The sequence below is a fragment of the Toxorhynchites rutilus genome, chromosome 3 (assembly GCF_029784135.1).
Source record: "Toxorhynchites rutilus septentrionalis strain SRP chromosome 3, ASM2978413v1, whole genome shotgun sequence".
In the NCBI taxonomy this organism is placed as follows: Eukaryota; Metazoa; Arthropoda; class Insecta; order Diptera; family Culicidae; genus Toxorhynchites; species Toxorhynchites rutilus.
In genome coordinates, this window is record NC_073746.1 from 73,315,483 (window position 1) to 73,342,286 (window position 26,804).

Genomic DNA, 26,804 nt, shown 5'->3' on the forward strand with positions numbered 1-26,804 from the left:
TTTCAGAATTTTAAAATAAAGTTTTAAGGCACAGTACTCCTTTGAAATCTGTGCGTACGTGTTTTTTTTACATTTATGTTTTGAGGATTGAACGTACTTTTTTTTTTCCTTATTTTCACCATTTGCATTTCTTTTTTATCTTCATGAAATCGATGATTATATATATATATATATATATATATATATATATATATATATATATATATATATATATATATATATATATATATATATATATATATATATATTCTATTGTAATTTCACACACAATTTCACATAAAAAACAAAATAGCAAAATGAAACAAAAATTGAATTTTTACTGGTAATTCTATTGGACGATATTTCGAGGTACATTATGGTAAGATATATTTTGAGTATTTTTTCCTTGTTTTTATTTCCATGCTATTGAAGAAAACAGAAAAACTACGTTTTTAACCATAGCTCTTATAGTGAATCCTATAGGGTTTCAGAAAAATTACTTCATTTTGTTATTTGGTACCCTATAATATGTTTTCCATTGCGCTTATGATGAGGTTTAGGGCTTTTTTACCAATACACGAATATAATACAATAATAGACTTTGCGAAAATAAAAAAAAAATTAATAAAAAAATACATTAAAAAATATTAAATATTCGTACCGCGCAGTTCTCGAAATTTTCTGAAAAAAATATCAATTGTCAAAAACACACATACGAACATATTTAAATATAAATAAAACCGTATTATGAAGTTTATCCATTCATATGGATGGCGCAGCCCGTTTACTTAAAACAAAGCTGACAATTTTGGTACATACGTATTATGGTACTGAAGCGCAATTTTGATAATGAATTTATTTTTTCGCAATGTAATTAATTCTGAAATCACTGTAATGGGGGCGAAGTCTCCATCTAACGAGGACAAGGAACCGAGGCGGTCTCAAGCCGCCGAGGTGACGCAATCCAAGTTGGCCGCCGACCCGCCGTCGGAAGCGGTGGCCTCTCGCAAGTAAACTTATGTTCCACCGATTGTTCGGTTAGTTTTTCCTCGTTAAATGGGACCTTCGCCCCCATTACATTGATCTAAGAATTAATTTCATCACGAAATAATAAATTCATGATAAATACTGCGCTGCGGTGGTAAATACGTAAGTACTATTTTTTTCTCATCTATTCTTTTCACATTTTCATTTAATTTTATTTATGTTTAAGTTAGCTGCTTAATTTTCGGAATATTGCACACAATGCTCATTTCTGAATGATCTCTTGGCCTTGAAAAGCGATACGGAAAGGAAAGAAGACAGCATGTCAATTGTGCCTATACTAATTTATAAAAATAACACAGCAAAGTCTTCAACATCTTTTTCGAATTTCCTCATTATAATTTCTCATTTATAAAAATTCATAATTTATAAAAATAACACAGCAAAGTCTTCAACATCTTTTTCGAATTTCCTCATTATAATTTCTCATTTCACTTCGTTTCTTCGTAACAGGAGATTCGACAAAACTCATAATCTGATTTGTCGAAATTTTTTCTTCTTCATTCGGGTAAACATTCCATTCGGGTAAATGTTAATTCGGGCAAACGTCGCATTCGGACAAATGTCCAATCGGGTATTTGTAGCATTCGGGTATTTGTTACATTCGGGTGAATGTCATTCGGATATATGTTACATTCGGCTAAAGGTGCTTCAGGTAAACGAGTTTCGGGTTAATGGTATTCGGGTGAACGGGACACAACCCACAACACTGTGAAAATTCTGAAAAAAATCACATTTATCTTGAAAAAGCGTAGGAATACATTTAAATATGAACTAGAGTAGTAGTTCATATTTAAATCCTCCGAAAACAAGCTAAATTTTTTTATAATATATCTCAATACAACAATTTTTTTTTCACATTTTCATCTCGAAGCTATTGAGAATGACGTGCAAAAGATTGAAAAGAACGTTTTTCACTATACACTCTGTCCAACTTCTATAAGACCACCCTGATTCTATTTCGTTGCAACACAATCCGTTAGAATTTCAACAAGATACATTCATACATTGTTGAATGCTTAATGCTGTTGAATGTATATTTAACGTCAATTTCGTTCGCAATAGTTGTTTGTTTATTTATTGTGCTTAAATATGATAAATTCAGCTGTTCAGTTTCTATAAGACAACTTCAAAATTCATAAGTATTATCAATGAAAAATTTAAAACGATCGGCTGATTTACATGTCAATAATTGGCAACCTTGCCATTTCGGCTAATAACCTGGAAAATTCGTGTTATAATACTATTTACCAAATTTTGCTGAACGGATATTTCGATATTTTTACATGTTTTCGAAATTGCGAACTTGAGCTCTTCAATCGTGGTGTACCGCTTTCCCTCAGTGTAGATTCTGCGTACAAGGATCCCCCTAAGATTTTCAACAGGATTCAAGTCTGGAGAGCCAGCCGGCCAGTTAAAAAAAAAGTTTTTGGTCCTTAATCCATTGCTTAGTTTCCTTGCTGGTATGAACAGTAGCATTGTTTTGCTGGAATGTGCGTTTTTGTGATGATATCCACGTAAAAACTGTAGGAGAGAGGATCCCAGAACATGCATGTAATCCTTGAATGATGTGAAAGCTATCTTGAGCTTTCCGGTTGCACAGAATCCCGCCCAAACCATGCACGAGCCTCCGCCAAAATTCCCGGTTGAAAAATTATGTTCCTCCTTTCGTAAATCACGCTAGTACCCGTTAAAACCATCAGGACCATCCAAATTGAACTTTTTATCGTCAGTGAGGATACCTATACATTGAAAAACTTTTTGTTATGGTATATAGCAAAATGTATTCTTTTGGAAACATTCATTGTCATAACATACCATGTCCCACTGTCGATTCTTGTGAGCTTTGGCAAAACTCAGACGTTTACCGATGTGAGATGGTGTATGATGAGGAGGTTTAACCTTTCAAACCCTCTTTATGTGAGGATGTTTTACCAAAACTTGACGAATTGTCAACCGAGTAACATTTAAATTTAAATATTGCTTTATTTGCATAAACGATTTTGAAGTATTCGAAGCTGTTCTAGCTATTTCTCGCTTATCTCGGTCAGAGAGCTTCTATTTGCGTGGAGCTCTCTCCTTCTTACCGTATCCTTGAAGATTCGCCAACTAATTGAGCACTACGTGATGGGATCGTCCAATCCTACGAGAATTTTTTCTGACACCAACATTTTCTTGGTGAAATGTATCGATTTGTCTTTCTTCTCTCTCCGTGAGCACTTCTCCCTTCGGCATTTTCCAGATTTATTGATCAAAACAACTAAAACAACGGAAAATGTAGTTGGTCTTAAAGAAATTTGACACTTGAAAAATACAAAAACATTCGTTTACGCTCAGCGCTTGCACACACTCATATGAAAATTATACAGTGTATGGTAGTCACCAATACCTACACACTAGAATATAAATTGAAGCATTGTCTGTTTACAATGACATAAGCAGCAAGATCATAACCTGGTCTCATAGAAGTTGGACAGAGTGTAGATCCAATAGCGGAAAATGTTCGTGAGGTTATAATTATTTTTATAAACTCACGAATTGCCATTTGTATATATGAGAACATTTATGTTTGTAGAAATAGGAATGATTATTCTATACTTTGTTTTTGAGAGGCTTTAAACTTTGCAGTTCATTCGCCTCTAAGGAATGATTCAATCGACTTTTAATGGGAGGGGATATAAATATTTAAAATTAGTGGTGGTGATTGTCAAGAAAATTGTTCCGATGGGATTTGAACTCCGGTTGTTTCGATAAGCAGTTATCTCGCACGGGTATCTAGAATGTTATTCTAAAGCAGTTAAAACCCGTACATATAAAGCGAAGAAGTACCCCGATTCGTATCTCATAAGGTAATTTTCGTATAATAAATAACTCTCATTCCAAACAGTGTGCCGTAAATCTTCTGAATAATGAAGAAACCTGTTGTAATCTCAATAACATCCATGAAAGAGTTGGGCCCATGAAATGTGTATGAATTTTTTTTTGTTTTCTCTCGAAGCCCGATTGATTCCATAGATTTTTCCTAGAAAAAGACTTTTCTATGAAATCTTATACAGGGTGCGGCAACGTAACTTCCTCTTTTCAAAACTCAATAAAAACTATTCATATGCATAGGAAAATATTTATTTATTTTTTATAATGTAGGTACATGTCTAAATTTTTTATTTATATTGTTTTAAAGATCAAATCTGTTAGGTGACGTCCCCCATTCTCCATACATTGCGTAAACCGATTTTTGGCGTTTGTCATGACTCTTGTTAGCATAGCAGGTGTTATGTTGGCAATTTCTCCTTGGATGTTGGTCTCCAATTCTTTTAGGGTTCTAGCACGGTTCACATAAACACGGGATTTCAAAAAACACCATAGAAAAAATCACGAGGGGACAGATCGGAAGAGCGTGCCGGCCATTCCAAATCGCCTCTAATTGAGATAAGGCGCTCTGGAAAGTGTTCCCTCAAAACAGCCATCGATGCTCTTGAAATGTGTGCTGTTGCACCGTCTTGTTGGAATCAAGTGTCCCCCAAATCCAATTTTTCTAGCCGTGGGAAAAAAAATTGTAGCATGTTTACATACCGGTCCGAATTCACTGTCACTGTAACCTCATTTTCCTCCAAAATCGCCAAAAAATCGGTTAACGCAATGTATGGAGAATGGGGGACGTCACCTAACAGATTTGATCTTCAAAATAATGTAAATAAAAACTGAAGACATGTACCTACATTATAAAAAATAAACAAATATTTTCCGATGCATACAATAGTTTTTATTGAGTTTTGAAAAAAGGAAGTTATGCTGCCGCACCCTGTATAAGCATGATGATGCTTATTAAAGGCTGCCATCACAAGTGATGTTTTTAGTTAACCCTAAGCAGTGGCGTCGAGTGAAGCTTTTGTACCCGGGGCGGAAGAGTCGATTTTCACCCCCAACCTCCCCCATCAGAAATAATATTTATACAATTTCTTCATATAAATTCGGTTTACTCTGCTCCCCTAAAATCGTGCACCCTCCGCACCACCCAGTTGACACCACTGGCCCTAAGTAAGCTTTGGTAATGCTTGTTTAAAATGGTAACTGAAGCTAAAAATGCTAAAAAGAAGAAATATAGGGCTCTTTAACCCTATATTTCTTCTTTTTAGCATTTAATCCGCTCTTTATTTGTTCAGTATTCTGTATATGGTACAGTGCTAATTTAAGGCCATTTCTTAGTGCTTACCGGTTACCTGGGTCTGAAAATTGATGATTGTTATACCGAGTTATGACTTAATCTGTAGTGATAAATAGAATCGAGTATTCCGCATTTGATATAATTTTGGATATACGGATAACGGTTCTCCGTTGCAATTTTGGGAAAAACTCGTACAGTAAGTTACCGCTAATTTGACATCTAGCTAATTGGACAGACCTGTAACGCGACACGAATAATTGGACATTTTCGCCTCTAATTGGACATTTTTGTGAACATCGTGTTTGGGACACAAATTATGGCCCCAGTGTAAGCGTTATCAAAACACGTTTGTTTAACGCGAAAATTGAGCTTTAACTGTCGCTATACAGGGAAACTTCGATAGAAAGTACCCTCGATATAACATCACTCGATATAACGTACATATTACCTCGATATAACGTACACATTTCCAAAGTGTAAAGGAAAATTTGTTTCAATATTTTTTTTCTGATAGAACAATGAATTATCTGTATTGTGATGCTAAAACAAGTTTTGTACCTTCAATCAATCCCGAAATACAGCTGATTTTGTGATTCCGGATTCTCAATGAATCAAGTTTAAATCAACAGTACGAAGGGAAACATTATGAGAAAGGCTGGCTTCGTTTTCTGATTGAAGTTATTCATTAACTCTACTAAAAAAGCAACACAATAAAGTATTATAGACTACGTTTGTGAGTACTTTCTTATGCTTCGATATAACGTACAATTCGATACAACGTACAATTTTGAAAGTGAAATGTACGTTATATCGAAGTTTACCTGTAATAGTTGAAAATTCAGGAAACGTTCGTTCAAAATATTTAAATTTATTGCCGGTTCCAGTATTTTTACTGCAATGATTTGTAGCATTTTCCTACAAAGTCGTTGATACAGCATGAAATATGATAAATGATGCAAAAATTATATTCTTCATCTTCATCCCAATTGATTTGTTTTGCCTTCGATAGCAACACTTTCTCTTGTAGTGGATTGTTATAAGAAAAGTAACACTTTTTGTTCCTACTTTTTTAACGTCTCTCTTTGTATTCTTTTGCCAACCATTTTGAATCCATTCTCATTTTTCATATATTTACTTTCAAGTGAATCACATTTTAAATTATTTTTCTGTGTGTATTTCAACGTTCAGCACAATCAATTTCACCATCTTGGTTCAGCATCACTCACCATCATTTGTTTTGTTTTGATTCTCAAATTTTGACAAGTGTGACATAACTCCGGCTCAGTGAGAAAAGCGAAAACATGCAACTTTTTCTACAGTGAATTGTATTAAGATAATTTTCAATAAAGTCGGTGTATACATAATCTGCTGAAAGATGAATTCGTTATACACACCAATCAGGAAACTGCCCCTATATCGGGCAAGTCAAATAATCTCGTTGAGTCGGCTACATTCCGCAACCAAGGTTCTGTATCAGAGCAACACGCCTTCGGCGGAAGCGAAGCCGGAAAAAATCGTTATACCCCGGCGAATAGAACGTGGTCCCACGGATATTCTGAACGCCCTCTCCAGCACAGTTGGTTCCGATCCAACAGCGGCCCACTACAAGTATCATGACGATCCGTTTCTGTTCCCGTTGACCAACGTAAACAAACGGATGTATGCCATGGCTCAGGAGGCGGGCCGAAAGGCAGCCGCCTGGATTCGTCAGGAAAATGCTAAATTGTTTCAGGTAAACGCTTGTCGCTTGATAGCAGCATTCGGCACGTGATTAAATTTGTACTGATTTTCAGCACAAAGAAGCAGATCCGCCGGTCGCAGCGTTTGTGCCAACGATGATCTACACTGAGGAGAGTCAGGTGGAGGAAACAGATTTGCGGAAACTCATCGAAAACGTTGACGTTCAAGATGCTATTCTGGTTTACAAGCTGCTCAAGAAAAATAACATTGAAGTGAGTGAGGAGCTGCGGCAATCGTTGATGGAATTGTTGTGTTTCTTCAATCACGAAGAAACTTTGGAGGAGGAATACATTGAAGAACGCTGGTTTCAGCAGGGCGTGACTGAGAAGAATCGTCAGCGGAGAACCTGGAAGGATCTCAATCTGGCCGAACAGATTTTTCACGACATCGAAGAGAAGAAACCGGAACACTATGCGGCGTTGATTCGAGGCATGGCTAAATATTACCAAATTGAAAAAGTGTGGGCTCTGTATCAGGAGACTATCGAGAAACAGATACTTCTTGATACGACTACATTTAATAGCATTCTTCAAATTGTCTCATTTTTGAAGGAAAAGTATGATGAGCGCTGGTCAGCGGTTTGCGATCTGTTGACAACGATGAAGACCCAAGGGCTGAAGCCAAATGTCGGAACGCTAAATGTCATTCTGCATACGATTTCAACCATCAGAGGACATAATCACCCGAGGAATTATGCCTTGAAAACATTGGCGGAGTTTAAAAAATTAGGCATTGAGCCATCTTTGGCCAGTTGGTATTATATGCTGCTGATATTTTGCCGTGAACGTGGTCCAACCAGTCACATTCTGCATGATATTATGAATGAAATCGAGAACAAAGAGTTCCAAATCCAAGATCCCAAGGATACATTTTTCTTCGTGACAGCTATGGATGTTTGCCAGAACCATTTGCATGATAAGGACTTGGCGAAGAGAGTCGATAAACTGTTGCATTTCAAAGACAACTACGATTTGATTGGAGATTCGTATAAGGAGTCCATTTACTACAGACACTATTTCAGCGTTCTTTGTAGTTCGGAACCGCTGGAAGTTTTCATGGAAACCTACAACCTGTTAGTTCCGAACGTTTACATTCCGGAACCATCCGTGATGGAGGGAATACTGCGATCTATCGAAATGAATGGCGCCGTCGAACAACTTCCCCTGATTTGGTCCCACATGATCCAGTTTGATCACATAGGCAAGGAAGGTTTGCTCAATCTTGTCCTGCAAACGATTCTCGCAAATCCGCAATCACAAGAGCAGGAACTGGGCGAAAAGTTCACCGCTATCGGCTGGGATATGTTCGTTCGTGTACAAGAGTTGGCTGCATCCGACAGACGCTCTCAACAGACCGGACTGTCTGGCGCGATGCTTGGAAATATTCTGCTTGTCTGCTGCCGGGGGAAAGATTTGGAGAAGGCACAGGCACTGTTCGAAAAACTGAGTAAGGAGCAGAATTCGATAGTTGGCGATCCGGCGGCGGAATCTTTGCGAGCATTTGTCCAACTGTGCATTGATGAGAAAAAGCCAAGCTTGGCTATTGGGTGTTTGCAGTACTGTTCAGAAAATGGATATCCGGAATGTGCCGAGTTTGGTAGTCACATTTATAAGTCACTCACGCTGAGCGAGGTACATGTTGATAAGATTCGCCGTTTTGCTGGGGTTGAAGCCGTGAATCCGAAAGAAGTTAGCACACAAGAAAGTATGTAAATTCGTTGGGTTGGCAGTTGGAAATAAAATCTGCTTGATATATAAATGTTTGGTTTCTTTCATTCATAGCATTTAAGGATATCTATATACAGTGGAACCTCGATTATCCACGAGCGGATGATCCGCGGTGCGGTTTATCCGCGAAAGCGAGTTCCATAAAGTCTGCTTCATTTAATATTGGAACACAAACAATTGCGTGTAGTTCAGTCATTTATTAACGAATTCATAATTTGTTTTTCATACAAATGTAGCATTTTCTTTACTCTTTCGAGCACGGATTCTGGCCACATTGTTCTGCTTCAGCGTCCGATTTGGCTGTTTGCTGGCTCGGAATGACCTTATTCCTTCCCGGAGACGAATTCGTCGCACCGTACTGTGAGCGGCCTGGAACTTATTGGCCAAATCGCGGTCTGAAAGATTGGGATTCCTCTTGACGGCCTTGATGACTTTCCCACGCAGTTTCCGGTCGACAGTTCCACTCCGACGCTTCGAATGCGGCTTCCGAGCCGTCGTCAATGTTTCCTTGTACTGCTTGATAACACGCCATACGGTATTTCTGGGCATTTTAAGCTGTTTAGCTAGCTTAGATGCCGACAACAATGGATTTTCAAGAAAACTGTGCACAATTTTATCTCTCCGTTCGGCTTCCATGGCGGTTGTTTACAAAATGCTATCGTTTGGTGTTATGACATAAATACATGGTGAAAGGTCAATGAGGTACATATAGAGATGGAGCAGTAGGCGAAGTGTATCTGTATTGGCAAATAAAATATCGTGTCGTAATTATTTGCATTCAATATGGAATGTGTATGGAAGAAACAAAACAATGTTGAAAGTACTCACGGTTGCATGATAATTTGAGCCAAAATTCTCATGAAATCATTCAACTGGTTATTTTTTAACAGATGACAATTATATCGTAGCTTATTTCGATTATTCATGTGGTAAAAGGTCCAGAAAGCAGTCGTATACTTAGTTCTGGAAAACAGTAACATTTTCGGTGAAATTTTGATTAGTTGGCGATTATTATCTCACAACATACACACCGACACTGAGAGCCTTCGAAAAATCAACTTCATAACGGTAAAATAATGAAACTTCATTTGTTTCTATGAACGCGGGGGAGTGAAAATGCCGCAAGGAAATATCACTTTTATCCGTCTTTTTCGACGAGATTTCACAAATATTCACTCCACGCTACCACTTTAGTCTCATATTCAGCGGGAGCTCTACAAAAATGTACGATAAATTACTTCCTGAAAATAGCATTTTTACATGGATGCGGTGGGCGATCAAAGATAAACACAACGACTGACGTCACTATTTGCGAAATAGTTATAGCAGCGCATGCTATGTCGCTCGAAACTCAACCATCTTCATTACCTTTTTTCCAGGACATTGGTGAAAGGTAATGAATTTCCCGACACGTGGGTGAAAAAAGTTTCCAAATCCGTCCACTAGGAGCGCCACAATGAGCAAAAGAATTTGTTCTAATATTAAATGAAGCAGACTTTAGTAATGCTATGGATTTTCCCGGAGTTTATCAGTGAGTGTAAGATTTTGCTTTTATGTTTTGGTCATGGCTTTCACATTATATGACTTCTGGTGTACACGATATGATGGATAGTTTAATGATTCCTGTATTGATAAAACATAGTTATCACGCTGAAATATCTTTTTTTTTTGCGTTTGCATCTCTTTTTTAGTCATTTATTGCATTATCCGCGATTTTCGTGATCCGCGGTGACCTAGCCAGACTATGCCGCGGATAATCGGGGTTCGACTGTATATAAAAATGGATTTCTGTCTGTCTGTCTTTCTGATTCTTATGGACTCGGAAACTACTGAACCGATCAACACGAAAGTTGGTATGTAGGGGGTTTTTGGGGTAGGGGAAGGTTTTCATGGTAGTTTGAGACCCCTCCCCCCTCTCTAAGGGGGGGCTGCCATACAAATGAAACACAAATGTCTACATTATTCGAGAATTAATCAAGCAAATTAAACCAAAATAGGCATCCGGAGGTTTTAGGGTGCAATAAATTCTTCTATGGTGGTTAGATACTCCTCCCCCTTCTATAGAGGGAGCTGCCATACAAAAGGAACACAAATTTCTGCATTACTCGAGACATAATCAATCAAACGAAAACAAATTTGGCATGTGGAGGTTTTAGGGTGAAAATTCTATGGTGGTTAGACACTCTTCCCCCATTTCTCTTTGGTGTCGTGTGCTGCCATACAAATGGAACACAAATTTCCGCATTTCACGAGAACTAATCAAGCAAACTAAACCAAATTTGGAGAGTGGATGTGTGCAATTGGAGGATGCCATGAATGTTTCTATGGTGGTTCGACACTCATACATACAAATCATACAAATCATACAAGTCATACAAATGAAAAACAAATTTCTGCATAACTCGAAAACTAATCAAGCAAATGGATCCAAATTTTGCATGTGAAGATTTTAGGGGGCACGAAACATTTCTATGGTGAATAGACACTCCTCCCCCTCTCTAAGGGGAGAAGGGGGGAGGGGTCTGCCTTTATTCTATCATATTTTCTGTATCAAACATTTATTCCATGTAACGGAGAAACATGTTATTTGCAAGTGGTTGAAAAATCTTGAACGAGAATTGTGTCTGAAAATAATCTGATATTATAATGTTGAGTTTTGGTAGAAGTACTAGGAATTTTTTAGTAAAAGGTAAATTCAACGGGGTCGATTAGAAGATCAATCAAGGAACAGTTCTGCGATTGGACTCATGAACTTGCGCTTAATAAGAAAATGTGAATGTTTGAAGGTATCGGTAACAAAAAACAAATTTTGGTCGGGACGAAGCTTACCGGACCAGCTAATTGATTATAAGAAAGATAAGAAAGTGCAGCGTTGAACATAAATAACATTCGATCCATACGCCACCATTCAGATCTCTTTTCTTTTCTTTTAAAGTCGAAAAGCTTTCAGAACATTCTATTAAGATAGAGTCATACCGTTTTGTCTCGAATTACGAACACTTAAGCATTGTTGGCCATTAAACAGTGTCTCATTACTCAAAATAGTACTTTTTTTCGAAATTAATTTGATTTTTGGATACAATAGAGCCTTTTTTTGACAAATACATGTTCATGGTGAAAAACTAAAAATATGTTTAATTTTATTTGTCTCAAATTCCGAACAGCAAAAATGCATTTAAAAAAATCGTAACTTTTGAACTACAGGACCGATACATATTATCGACATATTGCGAAAACCAACTACAGGTAAACTTCGATATAACGTACATTTCACTTTCAAAATTGTACGTTGTATCGAATTGTACCTTATATCGAAGCATAATAAAGTACTCACAAACGTAGTCAATAACACATTATTGTGTTGCTGTTTTAGTAAAGTCAATGAATAACTTCAATCAGAAGACGGAGCCAGTCTTTCTCATGATGTTTCCCTTCGTACTGTTGATTAAAGCATGATTCATTTAGAATCCGGAATTACAAAACCAGCTGTATTTCGGGATTGATTGAAGGTACAAAACTTGATTTAGCATCACAATACAGATAATTCATTTTTCTATCAGAAAAAAATATTGAAATTTTTTTTCCTCTACACTTTGGAAATGTGTACGTTATATCGAGGTAAAATGTACGTTATATCGAGTGACGTTATATCGAGGGTACGTTATATCGAAGTTTCCCTGTAGCTAGTCTCCTTTGAAACAACGCTACACTTGCAAATAAATCGATCTTGTTTTTGCAATTATTTATTATACTTGTTTTTTGACGTAGGACTACGTCTAACCGGAAGATATAGGGGGTGAAATGGAAATCTAGGCACTGAACAAGTAGGAAAAAATGCAAGATTTGGAACGCTTATAATTCGAGCATTTCTCAATAGATCGCAAAGGTTTTTGCATCAATTGATAGGAAATATATCTACGCATCTATCATAACGAATAACATTTAATTTTTCTTGAGATAATTGAATATATAATTGAATAATTGTGAAATATCAAGCATTGTCAAAATACACTATGTGCCCATTTTTGATTGGTCCATTTTGTGCTCCTCAAATCGTACCGACCAAAACGGGCAACCAGAGCAGCAGCGAAATAGAATGAAGCACGATTGGAAAGGAAAAAGAAAAACAGGAAGTGGGTTATATCTATGGTATAACCGCAAGGGTGACGTAGGACTATCGTTGATTTAGAGATCATTTGTATGAAGTTGAATCTGAATTCATTCTGAATGAATGAATATTTGGAGAACTTCGAAAACGAGAGCGTTACGTTGGAGGCACAAGGTTCTATGCATCCAATATTGGATACGGAAATATCCTACTGATGGGGAAGAATAATCTTCAGAAGCTATCCTGTTGATTGCGATTGATTGAAAAATCACAAAACCTAATGTATTTGGTCACAGTGTTACATGGATAGAAAACATTAAAATAAACTCTTTCATATGAATGTAATTTTAAATTCCCAGAGGAACTGGCAGATTATTTTCAGTAACGATTAGATATTTCCACATTTTCCTCGATACTGGAAGCCCACCAGTGGTTAATGCTAACTCGATAACCATCTGTTAATAGCACTTGATTGAAACATATTTGGTCACAGTGTTACATGGATAGAAAACATTCAATTAAACTCTTTCACATGAATATATTTTGAAAATTCCCAAAGGAACTGGCAGATTATTTTCCAGCAATGATTAGATCTTTCCGGAACTTTCTCGATGCTGAATGGCATCCTAACGGAAAGAGTTCTGCGCGTGTATGTGTCGATCCTTCGCCGTCCACCTCCTCCAGCACGTTAGGCAACGATGTTGTCTTGTCGATGTCCTCACGAAAAATGAATGTGTCTCACCACCAGAATATCGCTTAAGTATGCTTTTTTGTGTGTGATTGAATCGAGAGAAGGTGTGGTTTACGATGGCAATTTGGAAGGCAAACTAGAGGGGAATGAACTCTCTGAGCTCGGAACTTTCGGCGACTGAGCAATAATCGATTGCGGGCGCATACAATATTGGATACGGAAATATCCTACTGATGGGGAAGAATAATCTTCTGAAGCTATCCTGTTAATTGCGATTGATTGAAAAATCACAAAACCTAATGTATTTGGTCACAGTGTTACATGGATAGAAAACATTCAATTAAACTCTTTCACATGAATATATTTTGAAAATTCCCAAAGGAACTGGCAGATTATTTTCAGTAACGATTAGATATTTCCACATTTTCCTCGATACTGGAAGCCCACCAGTGGTTAATGCCAACTCGGTAACCACCTGTTAATAGCCGCGCGTGTATGTGTGTGTAGCGATGTCTTCCCAGGGAACCGTTTGTGGCATCACTCTCCTCCTGATAGATTCCCTTCTGGCCTAGGGTGCACAAACAGGCTCTTGGTGACACCGTTCATCCGCACTTTCATGATAAATAAAGAGCTTCACCGCAACAACGACAACATGCTCCAATCGCTGTTCAATTAGAACTGAGTGGATTTCCGAGCGCCGCTCGCTTATATACCGATTGGTGATTTCAATAGCCTGTTTTGAAAGCAATTTTAAGACTATTGAAACAAGTTTTTGGATCAAAAAGTAACAAGTATATAACGCGTAGACATTTTATCTTTCGAATGAAGTGTTTATCATACCATTTCGTTCAGTTGTTTAGGAGCTATTAACGCTCAAAATCTCGGTCTCCGGCGTAACGCTTTCGTTTTCGAAACTTTGATTTTACACCCCGGTATAGAAATGAAAGACGTAGTCCTACGTCAAAAAATTAACGAAACATTGGTCGCAGTCTACCACATGCGTAATTTTCGAGCCAGCCAGTCAGCTTAAAAATCCCCGCTCCGCTGCCGTAACGATCATTCTCATTCAAACCGTACACCACATCGGCTCGCATCACAACACATCAACAAACCAACCCAAGCAGCCATGTCTGGACATGGTAAAGGAGGAAAAGTGAAGGGAAAGGCAAAATCCCGCTCGAACCGTGTTGATCTGGAGTTCCCCGCAAGGGTAGCTAGGCCGAGCACGTTAGTACCAGTGCACCAGTCCACCTAGCCGGCGTTATATAGTTTCGGTCGCCGAAGTGATCGAGTTAGCTGGCAAAGCTGCTCGCGACGATAAGAAAACCCGCATTCGGAACAGAACACATTCGGTTCGGTGGACATCAAGACAACAAGCAGTTGCAGCGAGTGGCGAGTGGCAAACGCAATCACAAAACGGCATCAGGTAGCAGAAGAAAAATGTTTGTTCTTTATACAAACTGCTTTGGTGGCAAATCCAGAACAAGGCGGCATCGAGGGCGTTCGAAATGGTTTTTTTCAAAACCACGAGTACTAAGTTTTCTAAATTGGAACCATTCCATAAAACAAGGCGCTTTTCAGGGCCATTAAACCTTCCAAAAAAGAGTTTAGGAAATACAGTTCAATGCTTTCTTAAACATTATCCAAAATAATAATAAAACACAAATTGATTTTTTCATAATTTGTTTGCCAGGTTCTGATGAGTATGTGAATTTGGCAGTTGTTCTGAGCTTATTGATAGTTGGGGACTTTCCTGATTAATCAATTTTCACCAATTCTTAAATTGTTTCCAGATTGAAAGTACAGTAATTTACAATTAGTTCGACATTTAGCTAATTGGACGGACATGTAATGCGACTTATTTAGTTGGACATTTTTGTAAACATAGAGATCCAAATTATGACCCCACATTGAAAGTCGACACTGTACCACTGTCATCGCAAATGTTCAATTACAGGTTAAAATCGCCTCCAATGCGACACTGAGTGGCGCTTCGGCACGTCGCATTGAATGTAATTTACTGTACAACATGTCACAAAGCTGGATGGGAAGAAATTTTCCAACCGTGAAAGCTGTGGCGACCAAAATCGACCAAAAAAATACATTCAACGGGCGAACAAATCGTAATGAATGTATTTTTTTGCCATCGCTCCCTTTTAACGCTCATTCGTTCGTCTCGTTGGACTCGCCCCTCTGGCTGAGTCTGCCGATTTGTCTCTATCCTGTGAGTAAGAAAATATCTTATTTTCTTTCAAACCGTAAACCCGTGTGGTGGTACGGCATCGGCATCGTGGACGTAACAAAGGAGGACAAGTTAAGGGAAAGGCAAAGTCTCAATCGAACCGTGCAGGTCTCCAGTTCCCTGTTGGTCGCATTCACTAATTGCTCCGCAAGGGTAACTAGGCCGAACGGATTGGTGCCGGAGCACCAGTATACCTAACAGCGATGATAGAGTTTCGGCCGTCGGAGTGCTCGAGTTGGCTTGCAAAGCTGCTCACGACAATCAGAAAACCCGCATCAAGAACAGAGCAGCTTCGGCTCGGCGCTCATCAAGGCAACAATTAGTTTCAGTGAGTGGCAAAGTGTTTCTCCGGCACGTCGCATTAAATGTAATTTACTGAACAACATGTCACAAGCTGGATGGGAAGAAATTTTCCAACTGTGAAAGCTGTGGCGAGTGGCAAACGCAATAGCTAAACAGGAAGGTTTAACAGAACAAGATGGGAATATCGAGTGATAACAAAAACACAACACCAAAGGTTCTTTTCAGAACCATCAACATATTCATAAAGAGTAAACAGTGAACTAATCCATTTTCCAGGTAGATAGGTAGATATTCACGTAGGAGATGAAAATGAAACAATATATTTAAAATATATATTTAACAAAAGCTGTCCCCTTTGTATAGTCCTACGTCACTACGGTTATGTCCCCGACATTACCCACCCTTCTTTTGACGTAGGACTACGTCTTTCATTTCTATACCGGGGTGTAAAACCAATGTTTCGAGAACGAAAGCGTTACGCCGGAGACCGAGATTTTGAGCGTTAATAGCTCTTAAACAACTGAACGAAATGGTATGATAAACACTTCATTTGAAAGATAAAATGTCTACGCGTCATATACTTGTTACTTTTTCATCCAAAAACTTGTTTCAATAGTCTTAAAATTGCTTTCAAAACAGGCTATTGAAATCACCAATCGGTATATTAGCGAGCGCCGCTCGTAAACCCACTCAGTTATGATTGAACAGCGATTGGAGCATGTTGACGCTGTTGTTGTGTAGCTAATTTCGTTTATCATGAAAGCGCTGATGAACGGTGTCACCAAGAGCCTGTTTGTGCACCTAAGGCCAAAAGCGAATCCGTCAGGAGGAGAGTGATGCCACGGTTCCGCTTGAAACATCGGAGCAGCCGCCACACACACACACACACATACACGCGCGGAATTCTCGTTGCTATCATCGTTGCTGAAAAATAATCTGCCAGTTCCCCTGGGAATTGAAAAATACATTCATGCGAAATAGTTTATTTTAATGTTTTCTATCCATATAACACTGCAACCAAATACATTTGGTTTTGTTATTTTTCAATCATTCGCAATTAACAGGAAAGCTTCTGAATATTTTTTCCCCATCAGTGGAAATTTTCGTATCCAATATTGCATGCATAACATGAAAAACGGAAAATGTTTCACATCGCGAAAATCAAGTCATTTTCGAGCGATTATTTGCTTTCTACTCATATAATGCTGCGATCAAACACATTTCGTTTTGGATTTTTTCAATCAAGTGCGATCAACGTAAGACCACGTCTTTCGGCAATTTATTAGAGGTGCAATGAATCTTTAGGAATTCCCGCTCTACGCGCACTGGCAAACAATGTTTACTCAACAATTTCTCAAACTAGAAATGGGTGTTGTGAGAAAGGATTAGCGAACGCGAAAACGACAAACGGGAGAAAGATTTTGGAGGTTGAAGGAAATTGGCAGAAAACTTCTTCATTCTATCATTCAAATAATGTGATTCATACCACATCATTTTGCCAGAAAGAGATTATTAATGCTCAAAGGAGGAATCGAGTCCTCCGAGGAAATTACCCAGCGCAAATTAGAGTCGACTATCGATTGCGGCATTCGTACACATATAATTTTATAATGCAGTTTCACCAAAGTGATTTCTTCGGATATATTCACTACATCATGTCATATATTTCATATTCTTCATTATGAAATCCATATCCATGGCACCTAACGGTAACGAATTATTATCGAAACCACGATTTTCGCTAAATGCTCCTTTCAGTTCGGCCTGTAAAAAACTTTTCTGTACTCTGATCCATCAAATTTGGAGCCCTGAAAAGGGCTGTTGATTATATGCTAAGCTAATATAGCACGCTCTCCTCGGATACGATGGGCCAGCTGAATGTCCTTGGGCATGATGTGACGCGTTTTGCATGGATAACACACAAATTTGTATCTTCGAATAAGCCTCCTGCAGCGTCATAGCCGCGGAACTTTGGAAGCGCAAGTCGGTTTTGAAGTCCTGAGCAATTCCACGAACCAAATGCTGCAAAGGTAGCTTGCGGATCAGCAATTCGGTCGACTTCCGATAGCGATGAATTTCACGCAAAGTTCCCGGTCGATAGCGATGTGGCTTCTCCACCTATCCTGCTACTGGTGCGCTTATCCGAGCTGACTTCGTGTGCCTTACCACCGAATGACTAACGAGCTGTCTGCGAAAGACTAACGAGCTCGAGTCCTCACGGTGCGAGAGTAGAGTAAGAAATGAACGAAAGCAAAGGAAGCGTCATTTTATAAACCATAAAAGTATAGAATCTAAATCCCACCCTTATTATATTCGTGAGTATACAGTAAGCTTATACAATAAAGAGGGTGGGGTTTACATTCGATTCTTTTATGTTTTATATAATGACACTTCCCTTGCTTTCGTTCATTTCTTATTCTACTCTCGCACCGTGAGGACTCGAGCTCGTTAGTCTTTCGCAGACAGCTCGTTAGTCATTCGGTTGTAAGGCACACGAAGTCAGCTCGGATAAGCGCACCAGTAGCAGGATAGGTGGAGAAGCCACATCGCTATCGACCGGGAACTTTGCGTGAAATTCATCGCTATCGGAAGTCGACCGAATTGCTGATCCGCAAGCTACCTTTGCAGCATTTGGTTCGTGGAATTGCTCAGGACTTCAAAACCGACTTGCGCTTCCAAAGTTCCGCGGTTATGACGCTGCAGGAGGCTTATTCGAAGATACCAATTTGTGTGCTATCCATGCAAAACGCGTCACATCATGCCCAAGGACATTCAGCTGGCCCATCTTATCCGAGGAGAGCGTGCTATATAAGCTTAGCATATAATCAACAGCCCTTTTCAGGGCTCCAAATTTGATGGATTAGAGTTCAGAAAAGTTTTTTACAGGCCGAACTGAAAGGAGCATTTAGCGAAAATCGTGGTGTCGATGATAATTCGATACCGATAGGTGCCATGGATATGGATTTCATAATGAAAAATATGAAATATATGACATGATGTAGTGAATATATCCCCATATCGAAGAAATCACTTTGATGAAACTGTTTACCGTTTGTCGTTTTTAATTGTTGGGAAAGGGCATTATTTCTGCTGACTAAATTCCAAGAAAAAATCCATTCCTTCTTTAAGCGTGATTCATTCTGCTTCGGATCAATGGAACAGTATGATAATCATTTCATACAAAAGATAAAATGTCCAAGAGTTATATGATTGCTATTTATTGAGTCGAAAAATTGTTTCAATAGCTTAATGATAGCTTCGAAAACAGGTTATTGAAATCATTCGTATCAGTGTGTAGCGCGCCCACTTGGAAACCCATTAATCTTATTGGAATGTGAGATGGGGAAGCTCATACTTACGTCTATGCATTATGCTGTACACTACAGACTTTTTTTCTCCGTACTGATTAAGAAGCCGACCGAACTATCGGTCGACAAGTCAGTCTGCAGTCGGCGGGGGCTCTTAATTTCGTTTTTGCAGGCCGAACCGAAAAAATTTCAGTCGAGTTAACTCTTTTTTACAGTAATGCTTTTGAATCCGGACACTTTGCATTACATTCAATATCATACCACAGCCATAACATTTTTTTCATGTTGAATTTATGCGATTAATAGTTGCTAATATAGTTACTGATAGTTTCTTGATAGTTACTAATCAATCGCATTAATTCAACATGCAAAAAATGTTGTGGCTGCGGTATGGTATTAAATGTAACGCAAAGTGTCCGGATTCAAATACATTACTGTATACTTACTTCGATGTTATTCGTTTCTCGCTCAGGGTAAGCAACGAATATAATAAGGGTGGGGTTTAGATTCTATATTTTATGGTTTATAAAATGACGCTTCCTTTGCTTTCGTTCATTTCTTATTCTACTCTCGCACCGTGACGACTCGTTTGTTTGGGACCAAGCAGATAGCTAGTTAGTCTTTCAGTGGTAAGGCACACGAAAGCAGCTCGGATAAGCGCACCAGCCGCAGGATAGGTGAAGAAGCCACATCGCTATCGACCGGGAACTTTGCGTGAAATTCATCGCTATCAGAAGTCGACCGAATTGCTGATCCGCAAGCTACCTTTGCAGCTTTTGGATCGTGGAATTGCTCAGGACTTCAAAACCGACTTGCGCTTCCAAAGTTCCGCGGTTATGACGCTGCAGGAGGCTTATTCGAAGATACAAATTTGTGTGCTATCCACGCAAAACGCGTCACATCATGCCCAAGGACATTCAGCTGGCCCATCGAATCCAAGGAGAGGGTGCTATATTAGCTTAGCATATAATCAACGGCCCTTTTCAGGGCTCCATATTTGATGGATTAGAGTTTAGAAAAGTTTTTTGCAGGCCAAACTGAAACGAGAATTTTCGTTTGGATGCCATACAGCATCGAGAAAATTCCGGAAAGATCTAATCGTTGCTGAAAAATAACCTGACCTGAAATGCAATCAGTTTGTTTTAACTGTGAGGGAGCGCAGAAAAGCCGTGATACTCTCGTGACCAAGAGAGTATCAGCATCGAAATACGGTTCCTCGGGAAGACATAGAAGCAGCCGCCACACACACACACATACACGCGCGCAACTCTTTTCGTTTGCTGGTTATCGAGAGGAAACCTGGAAAGAAATGATCGTTGCTGAAAAATAATCTGCCAGTTCCCCTTGGAATTGAAAATTATATTCAAGCGAGTTTATTTTAATGTTTTCTATCCATATAATACTGCGACCACATACATTTGGTTTTGTGATTTGTCAATCAAGTGCAGTTAGCAGGAAAGCTTCTGAAGATTATTCTTCAGAACAAGGTTTTTTGTATCCAATATTGGATGCATAAAACCTTGAGTCTCCAACGTAACACTCTCGTTTTTGAAGTCACCCAAATATTTATTTATTTATTCATTCAGGATGGATTTAGATTCAACTTCAAACAAATGATCTCTAAATCAACGATAGTCCTACGTCACCCTTGCGGTTATACCATAAATATAACCCACTTCCTGTTTTTTATAGATTACATGGTTTCGGGACCAAGGGCGCTATATTTTTCTATATTTTGACGTAGAACTACGTCTTTTATTAAAGGTGTCAAATTAGAAAACTGGTCAGGTTTTTATGAAATAAAGTTAACGTTGATAACTATTTTTGCCACGAACGGATTTTGGCAATTTACATAGCAAACGAATCGAAAATTCCCTAAGATTTGTTCGATATGATATACATTACGATCCATCAAACTGACGCCATCATCAAACATGCAATGTAAAATTTGAAATATAAATGTTAGAGCAAAAAAAACCGTTTTTTTATGGTCACCCTAAAGCAACTTAGGAAAAAAGCGCTAAATCGATTATATAAAAAAAAAGTCACTGAAGGGTTGTGTCCGAGACACGACCGCATAGTTGACGTAGGATTCCGTCAAGTTATCTGTTACATGTTGATTTTGGATATGTTTGAAGAATTACATTGTTAAACTCTTCGATAGTGATTTGGAAAGTTTTGTCTGGTTTTTAGGAATTGTTTGTTTACTCCACCAATGTCCATAACCGATTGATAATGATAGAAAGATAGTGATTAGTCATTTGATGGTGCGTATCACGATAGAAGATGCGCCTAAGTGGAATGAGATATGATGAAAGCCGCCCTCTGTGGCTCTGGACGAGCTGGCTCCTGTGTTATTTATGGATGAAATAAAGAAAAAAACTCATCAATGTAATATAAGACAATTATCATTATCGAACACAATTATCAAGTTTTCTCACCAGAATAAAAAGTGTTATTTTATTATAGAAAAATTATATATGAATTGGAAAAGGCAATTTCACTTATAATTTTTACTTTCTGAGTGTTTACTCAACCCATTTCCATTTTCGCTTTGAATCCAACGGAACACGATGCTACATACCTCAATGCGAATTCCAATTGGAAATTTATATCGGACATTGATATGAAATTTCACGAAGCAACCAACATAAAAGTTCCAAATTTAAATTTTATCGAACATAAGTTCTATTCATTGAAATACCATTCTTTAATTAATCCATCGAAAGATTCTTATTGGAACGAAAATAAAAAACACTCATTCATCGTTCCCCGCATGTGTTGTCAATGGAGGCGATCTGGCGTAGTGGTAACATCCATGCCTCTCACGCTAAAGGTCACGAGTTCAATTCTCACTCCCGACATTCTTCCAAGAATGGAAGTAAAAAGTGACGAACCAGCCAAATGAGTTGAAAATCACTATAATACAGATAAAAAAAAATGTGTTGTCAATTTCGACCAATCAGAAGTGGCTATTTCCGTTAGGATAGGGGTTGAGATTTTCCAATTATTCGATAGTTAGTTTCATGACATATATTATTTGATTCAATGTAAAAAAATGTTATGGAGTGCCGAAATTGATTGACGCAAAAATCTCATCAATCCATCATGAAATGAGTGAGCAATAAGCGTTTGAAATTGGACAATTTTCACGATGTGCACGATTTTCGATTTTCAATTTGTACCCCAATATGTTCCCGAAAGACGTAATCCTACGTCAAAATTGAAAAAGCTTTGTTCAACAAAGTTAATTAAAATGATTGGGGCTATAATATTGTCGAACTATGTTTATATCTATCTGTAAAGATTTTGGTCACCCTATTTTGATAACATAAAAATGAGCGCTCTATCATATGTAACAACTTTGTCGAAGACAGTTTTTGTCTAAACAATAAATATCTCCCACAAAGTTGTTTTCTAACTAAGGTGCATTAGGGTAACCATGAAAAACCGGGGTTTTCACTCTAACCTTTTTTTGACGTAGAACTACGTCTTTCATTAAGGGTGCCAAATCAGAAAACAGGTCACGTTTTTATGAAATAAAGTTAACGTTAATAACTATTTTTGCCGCGAACGGATTTTGGCGATTCACATACTAAACGAATCGGAAATTCCGTAAGATTTGTTTAATATGCTATACATTAGAATCCCCTGGTTTGTAAATGGTTAAAATTCATGAAAACTTGAGGCGTTCCCATTTTCCCATACATTTGTTCTGTCCATTTGTGTGCTTTCCTGAACAGACCTGTCAATAACGAGCAACTTATCGACGACCAACGTAGGGGAAATCGTAGGATTCAAAGTCCCCATTAACAAAGGAAAAGTAGAAGAATGAAGGGGAATACTTGCCTATAGTATAAACAGTGGATCTCGCTGAGGCAAACTTTCATTCGGCATCGGACTGTTGAGCAATCTAGTTCACTTTGCTTTCGCTGCGCTTCGATCTAAGATTGGACCCCACCAGTGGTAATCCAACTTGGATATCGTCGTTTGGTTTTTCTGTTCGTTTTTCGCGTTATTCGTATCGTGTGTTTTTCTTTCCGCGTCATAAATTGGACGCTTCGCGTAGTGTATGATGAGCAAGAAAAAGTGGAAGGCAGGCTCGAGCCCTGCAAAACATGAACGCATTGCCAGGGGCAATAATATTTCGAGGCAAGCGTCATCCAATGCTGCACGCGATGTTGGTGCAGTGAAAAGCGCTCGCACTGAACCGAGCCTTCGCGAGTGTGACACCGCATCGCACAACAGCGAAGTAGGCGATTTCGGCGCGTCGGTCGAAAATGCAAACGCCGTTACCCAGGCAGCAACCAAAATCAAGCTCCCCCCGCTGGTGGTGAAGGCGGTTGCTCTTGACAAACTCATCAGCGAATTCGTATCGATGGGTGTTACAGCAGAGTACAAGCTGTGTGGCATAATTGTCTTTTTTCATTGCATTGACATGAAATAAATTGCGACTTACGATCAGCTAGTGTATTGTTTTGCGAGGGAAAGAATGAATCATCAATGAATTATCGTCAACAAATTCTACAATGAAAAAACCATTTCAGAGATTATTCTACTAAGCAGTTGTTTCTAAAATTTCACAGCATTATAGAATAATATCCGAAGGTATGAATAAGCGACTTATATAGAATAACAGCGTAGTTCTACGTCAACAATGCGGTCGTATCTTGGACACAACCTCCTATATTTTTTTAAAATTCTACATCAAAATTGTCTTCATACGACTTTTAGAGCTTATCAATACCAACATTTTGCGATGCAGAATTTGTCAACATCCTAATCCTACTCAAAGTTATTGATGGGTTTTCACCCAAAAACTCGTGATTTCAATTTTAATTTACTCAAATATAAAAAATAACATATCTTTGAAAATCACATATTATATAGAGTGAAATTTGTTCTTTCAAATTCCGTCAACAAACATTTTTTATGTTTGCCCCAAGCAATTGCATTTTTTGGGAAGAACTATCAATAACTTTGAGTGAAGTTGAGATATTGACAGGGTCTGCATCGCAAAATGTTTGTATCAGTATGTTCTAAAAGTCTTTCGAAGACAGTTTGTATGTAGAATTTGAAATATAAAAGTTAGAGCAAAAAAACAGTTTTTTCTAATGGTGACCCTAACGCAAATTAGGAAAAAGCTATATCGGTTATTTCAAGAAATAGGAAAAAACTTAGTTCTTCAAAGATGTTTCAAATAACTGGAACTACAACATTTTCGAACTATATTTACCTCTATCTATAGAGATAAGAAAGTTAGATTTTTTATTTCATCGAAAATGTTGGTCATCCTATTTTTCTTAACATAAAGATGAGCGCTCTATCATATATAACAACTTTGTCGAAGACAGTTTTTGTCTAGAGAATAACTGTCGAGCTCTAAATGCTAATTTCCACTTAAATGCATCTCCTGGACCATTGAGCATTGTGCATTGTCTTATTCTTATTATAGGGTCGTATTTCTGATCGAAATTTGACGCTTTATATAACATACTTAAAATTATCCATTTTAAGTCAAATATGCGCCGTTTTGTTCGCAAACTAGTTGCCATTTAGAAGGCAACTTCATTATCATCCATGGTTGTAGTTGCCAAGAAGAACAATGATAAAAGATTAGTAATTGACTGCAAAGTTTCTATTAACACGGTAATTATACCGAATGCCTATCCATTGCCAATTGCTCAAGATCTTTTTGCTAGATTAGCTGGAGGTAGCGTTTTTTGTGCGTTGGATTTAGAGAGAGCGTACACACCTATCAATGTCTGAACACTCACGGAAATTTAAAGTGATTAACATGATTCGAGGACCTTTTACATATAATAGACTGCTACAAGGCACTTTCTTTAGTACATCTATCTTCCAGCAAGTAACGGATCAGGTGTTGTATGACATTGAAATTCTTGTTGCTGCTTGTGATGTTTGTGCAAGTATGGCAATTGTTCTAAAACAGTGGTTTTCAACCTTTTTTGCCCAATTCTTTCCTTTACGAAAATTAATCCCAGTGTTTCACCCCTATCAGTATTTTGTAAGAAAATCTGTAGCATATCAGTAAAGTAATGTAAGAACACAGACGGTTTTCAATTTATATTCGCAACAAATTTTATTTTATTCTTGTATCAGATTACAAAACAGGTTTAAAGTTTGGCAAGTCAGTATGGCACCTGTGCCTGAACTATTTCCGCCAAAATCGCAATTCTGGAGAACGTTGTCGAAAAGCACACTTCATGTCTTCGATACACACTCTGTTACAGTATTTTGTTCCCATCAACAGCATTGTATAAAATCCTGATTCAAATAAATTCTACGCAAAAGACAACAACACTCGTAACGCTTATTCCGCATATCAGGATAAGAAGCGATCATTTATAGATCGTTCAAGTTTAACTTTTTGTAAAAAGTCTTGACCTTTTTACGGTCTTCTGTACGAAAGTCTTTCAGATATTGTGAAGTACAGGGTTTTCCAACTTTAAATTCCGAAAGTAAATTGAAATAAAACACACTTAGAATTCGAATTTCGATGAAACTTTTATTTCAAATTAAAGTTTGGTTATGCCATTATGTGTGAAATACAACATCATTCAAATGTCCATGGACTTCCTCGCACACCTTGATCCGGAACAGGTAATTTTAGATGACTTTTCGGCACATATGGGGCGGTTTCTCGGTCATAACTTCACGAATGTTGTCTTTCAAATGTTTAAGAGTTTGCGGAGAGTTGGCATAGACACGGTCTTTCGCATAACCTCACAAAAAAAAGTCTAGCGGGTTCAAATCGCATGATCTGGACGGCCAATTGGCATCACCAAAACGCAAAATTATGCGTCCCTCAAATTTCGTTCGCAATATGGCCATGTTCGGTCGTGTTGTGTGGCACGTGGCACCGTCCTGCTGAAACCACATGTCATCCTTTTCCATATCTTCAAATAGCGCTCACCATTCACATTTACCGTCTCGCCGTCCTCATTTTCAAAGAAATACGGCCCGATGACTCTACCTGACCATAATGCGCACCAAACAGTGACTTTTGGCGGATGCAATGGCCTCTGAACAATCACGTGTGAATTTTCTGAGCCCCATATACGGAAATTTTGGGTGTTCACATAGCCACCGAGCTCGAAATGTACCTCATCGCTGAAGAAAATTTGATGCGAAAATTCAGCATTTTGCTGCTGTTGTTCGTTCACCCAATCGACGTATGCCCGACGCATTCCATGGTCACCACGCTCTAATTTTTGTACCAGTTGGAGTTTATATGGATATGGAGCCCAATTGCTGAGCACGCCGTGGAATCGAAACATTCGGGTCATCCTCCACACTGGCAGCAACAGCAGCAATATTTTCGGACGAACGCACATTACGATGATGCACAGGTTTCACAATATCCGCTACGGATCCAGTTTGTTCGAATTTACGCACTACATTAGCGATTGTGTGGTCTGTAGGCCGTCCATAACGACCAAAATCCGTCCGTAATGCTCGAAAAACATTTGCCGG

The 26,804-nt window shown here is 38.3% G+C and overlaps 1 protein-coding gene across 1 annotated transcript; it reads left to right on the forward strand.

Annotated features, from left to right (window-relative positions):
• The first annotated feature begins 6,452 nt into the window (after nucleotides 1–6,452).
• LOC129776383 (protein PTCD3 homolog, mitochondrial) lies at nucleotides 6,453–8,686 on the forward strand. Its single transcript, XM_055781983.1, has 2 exons — nucleotides 6,453–6,920; nucleotides 6,982–8,686. The coding sequence occupies exons 1-2, from the start codon at nucleotides 6,564–6,566 to the stop codon at nucleotides 8,638–8,640; spliced, it is 2,016 nt and encodes a 671-aa protein (XP_055637958.1). The 5' UTR covers nucleotides 6,453–6,563; the 3' UTR covers nucleotides 8,641–8,686.
• The last annotated feature ends 18,118 nt before the right edge of the window (nucleotides 8,687–26,804 follow it).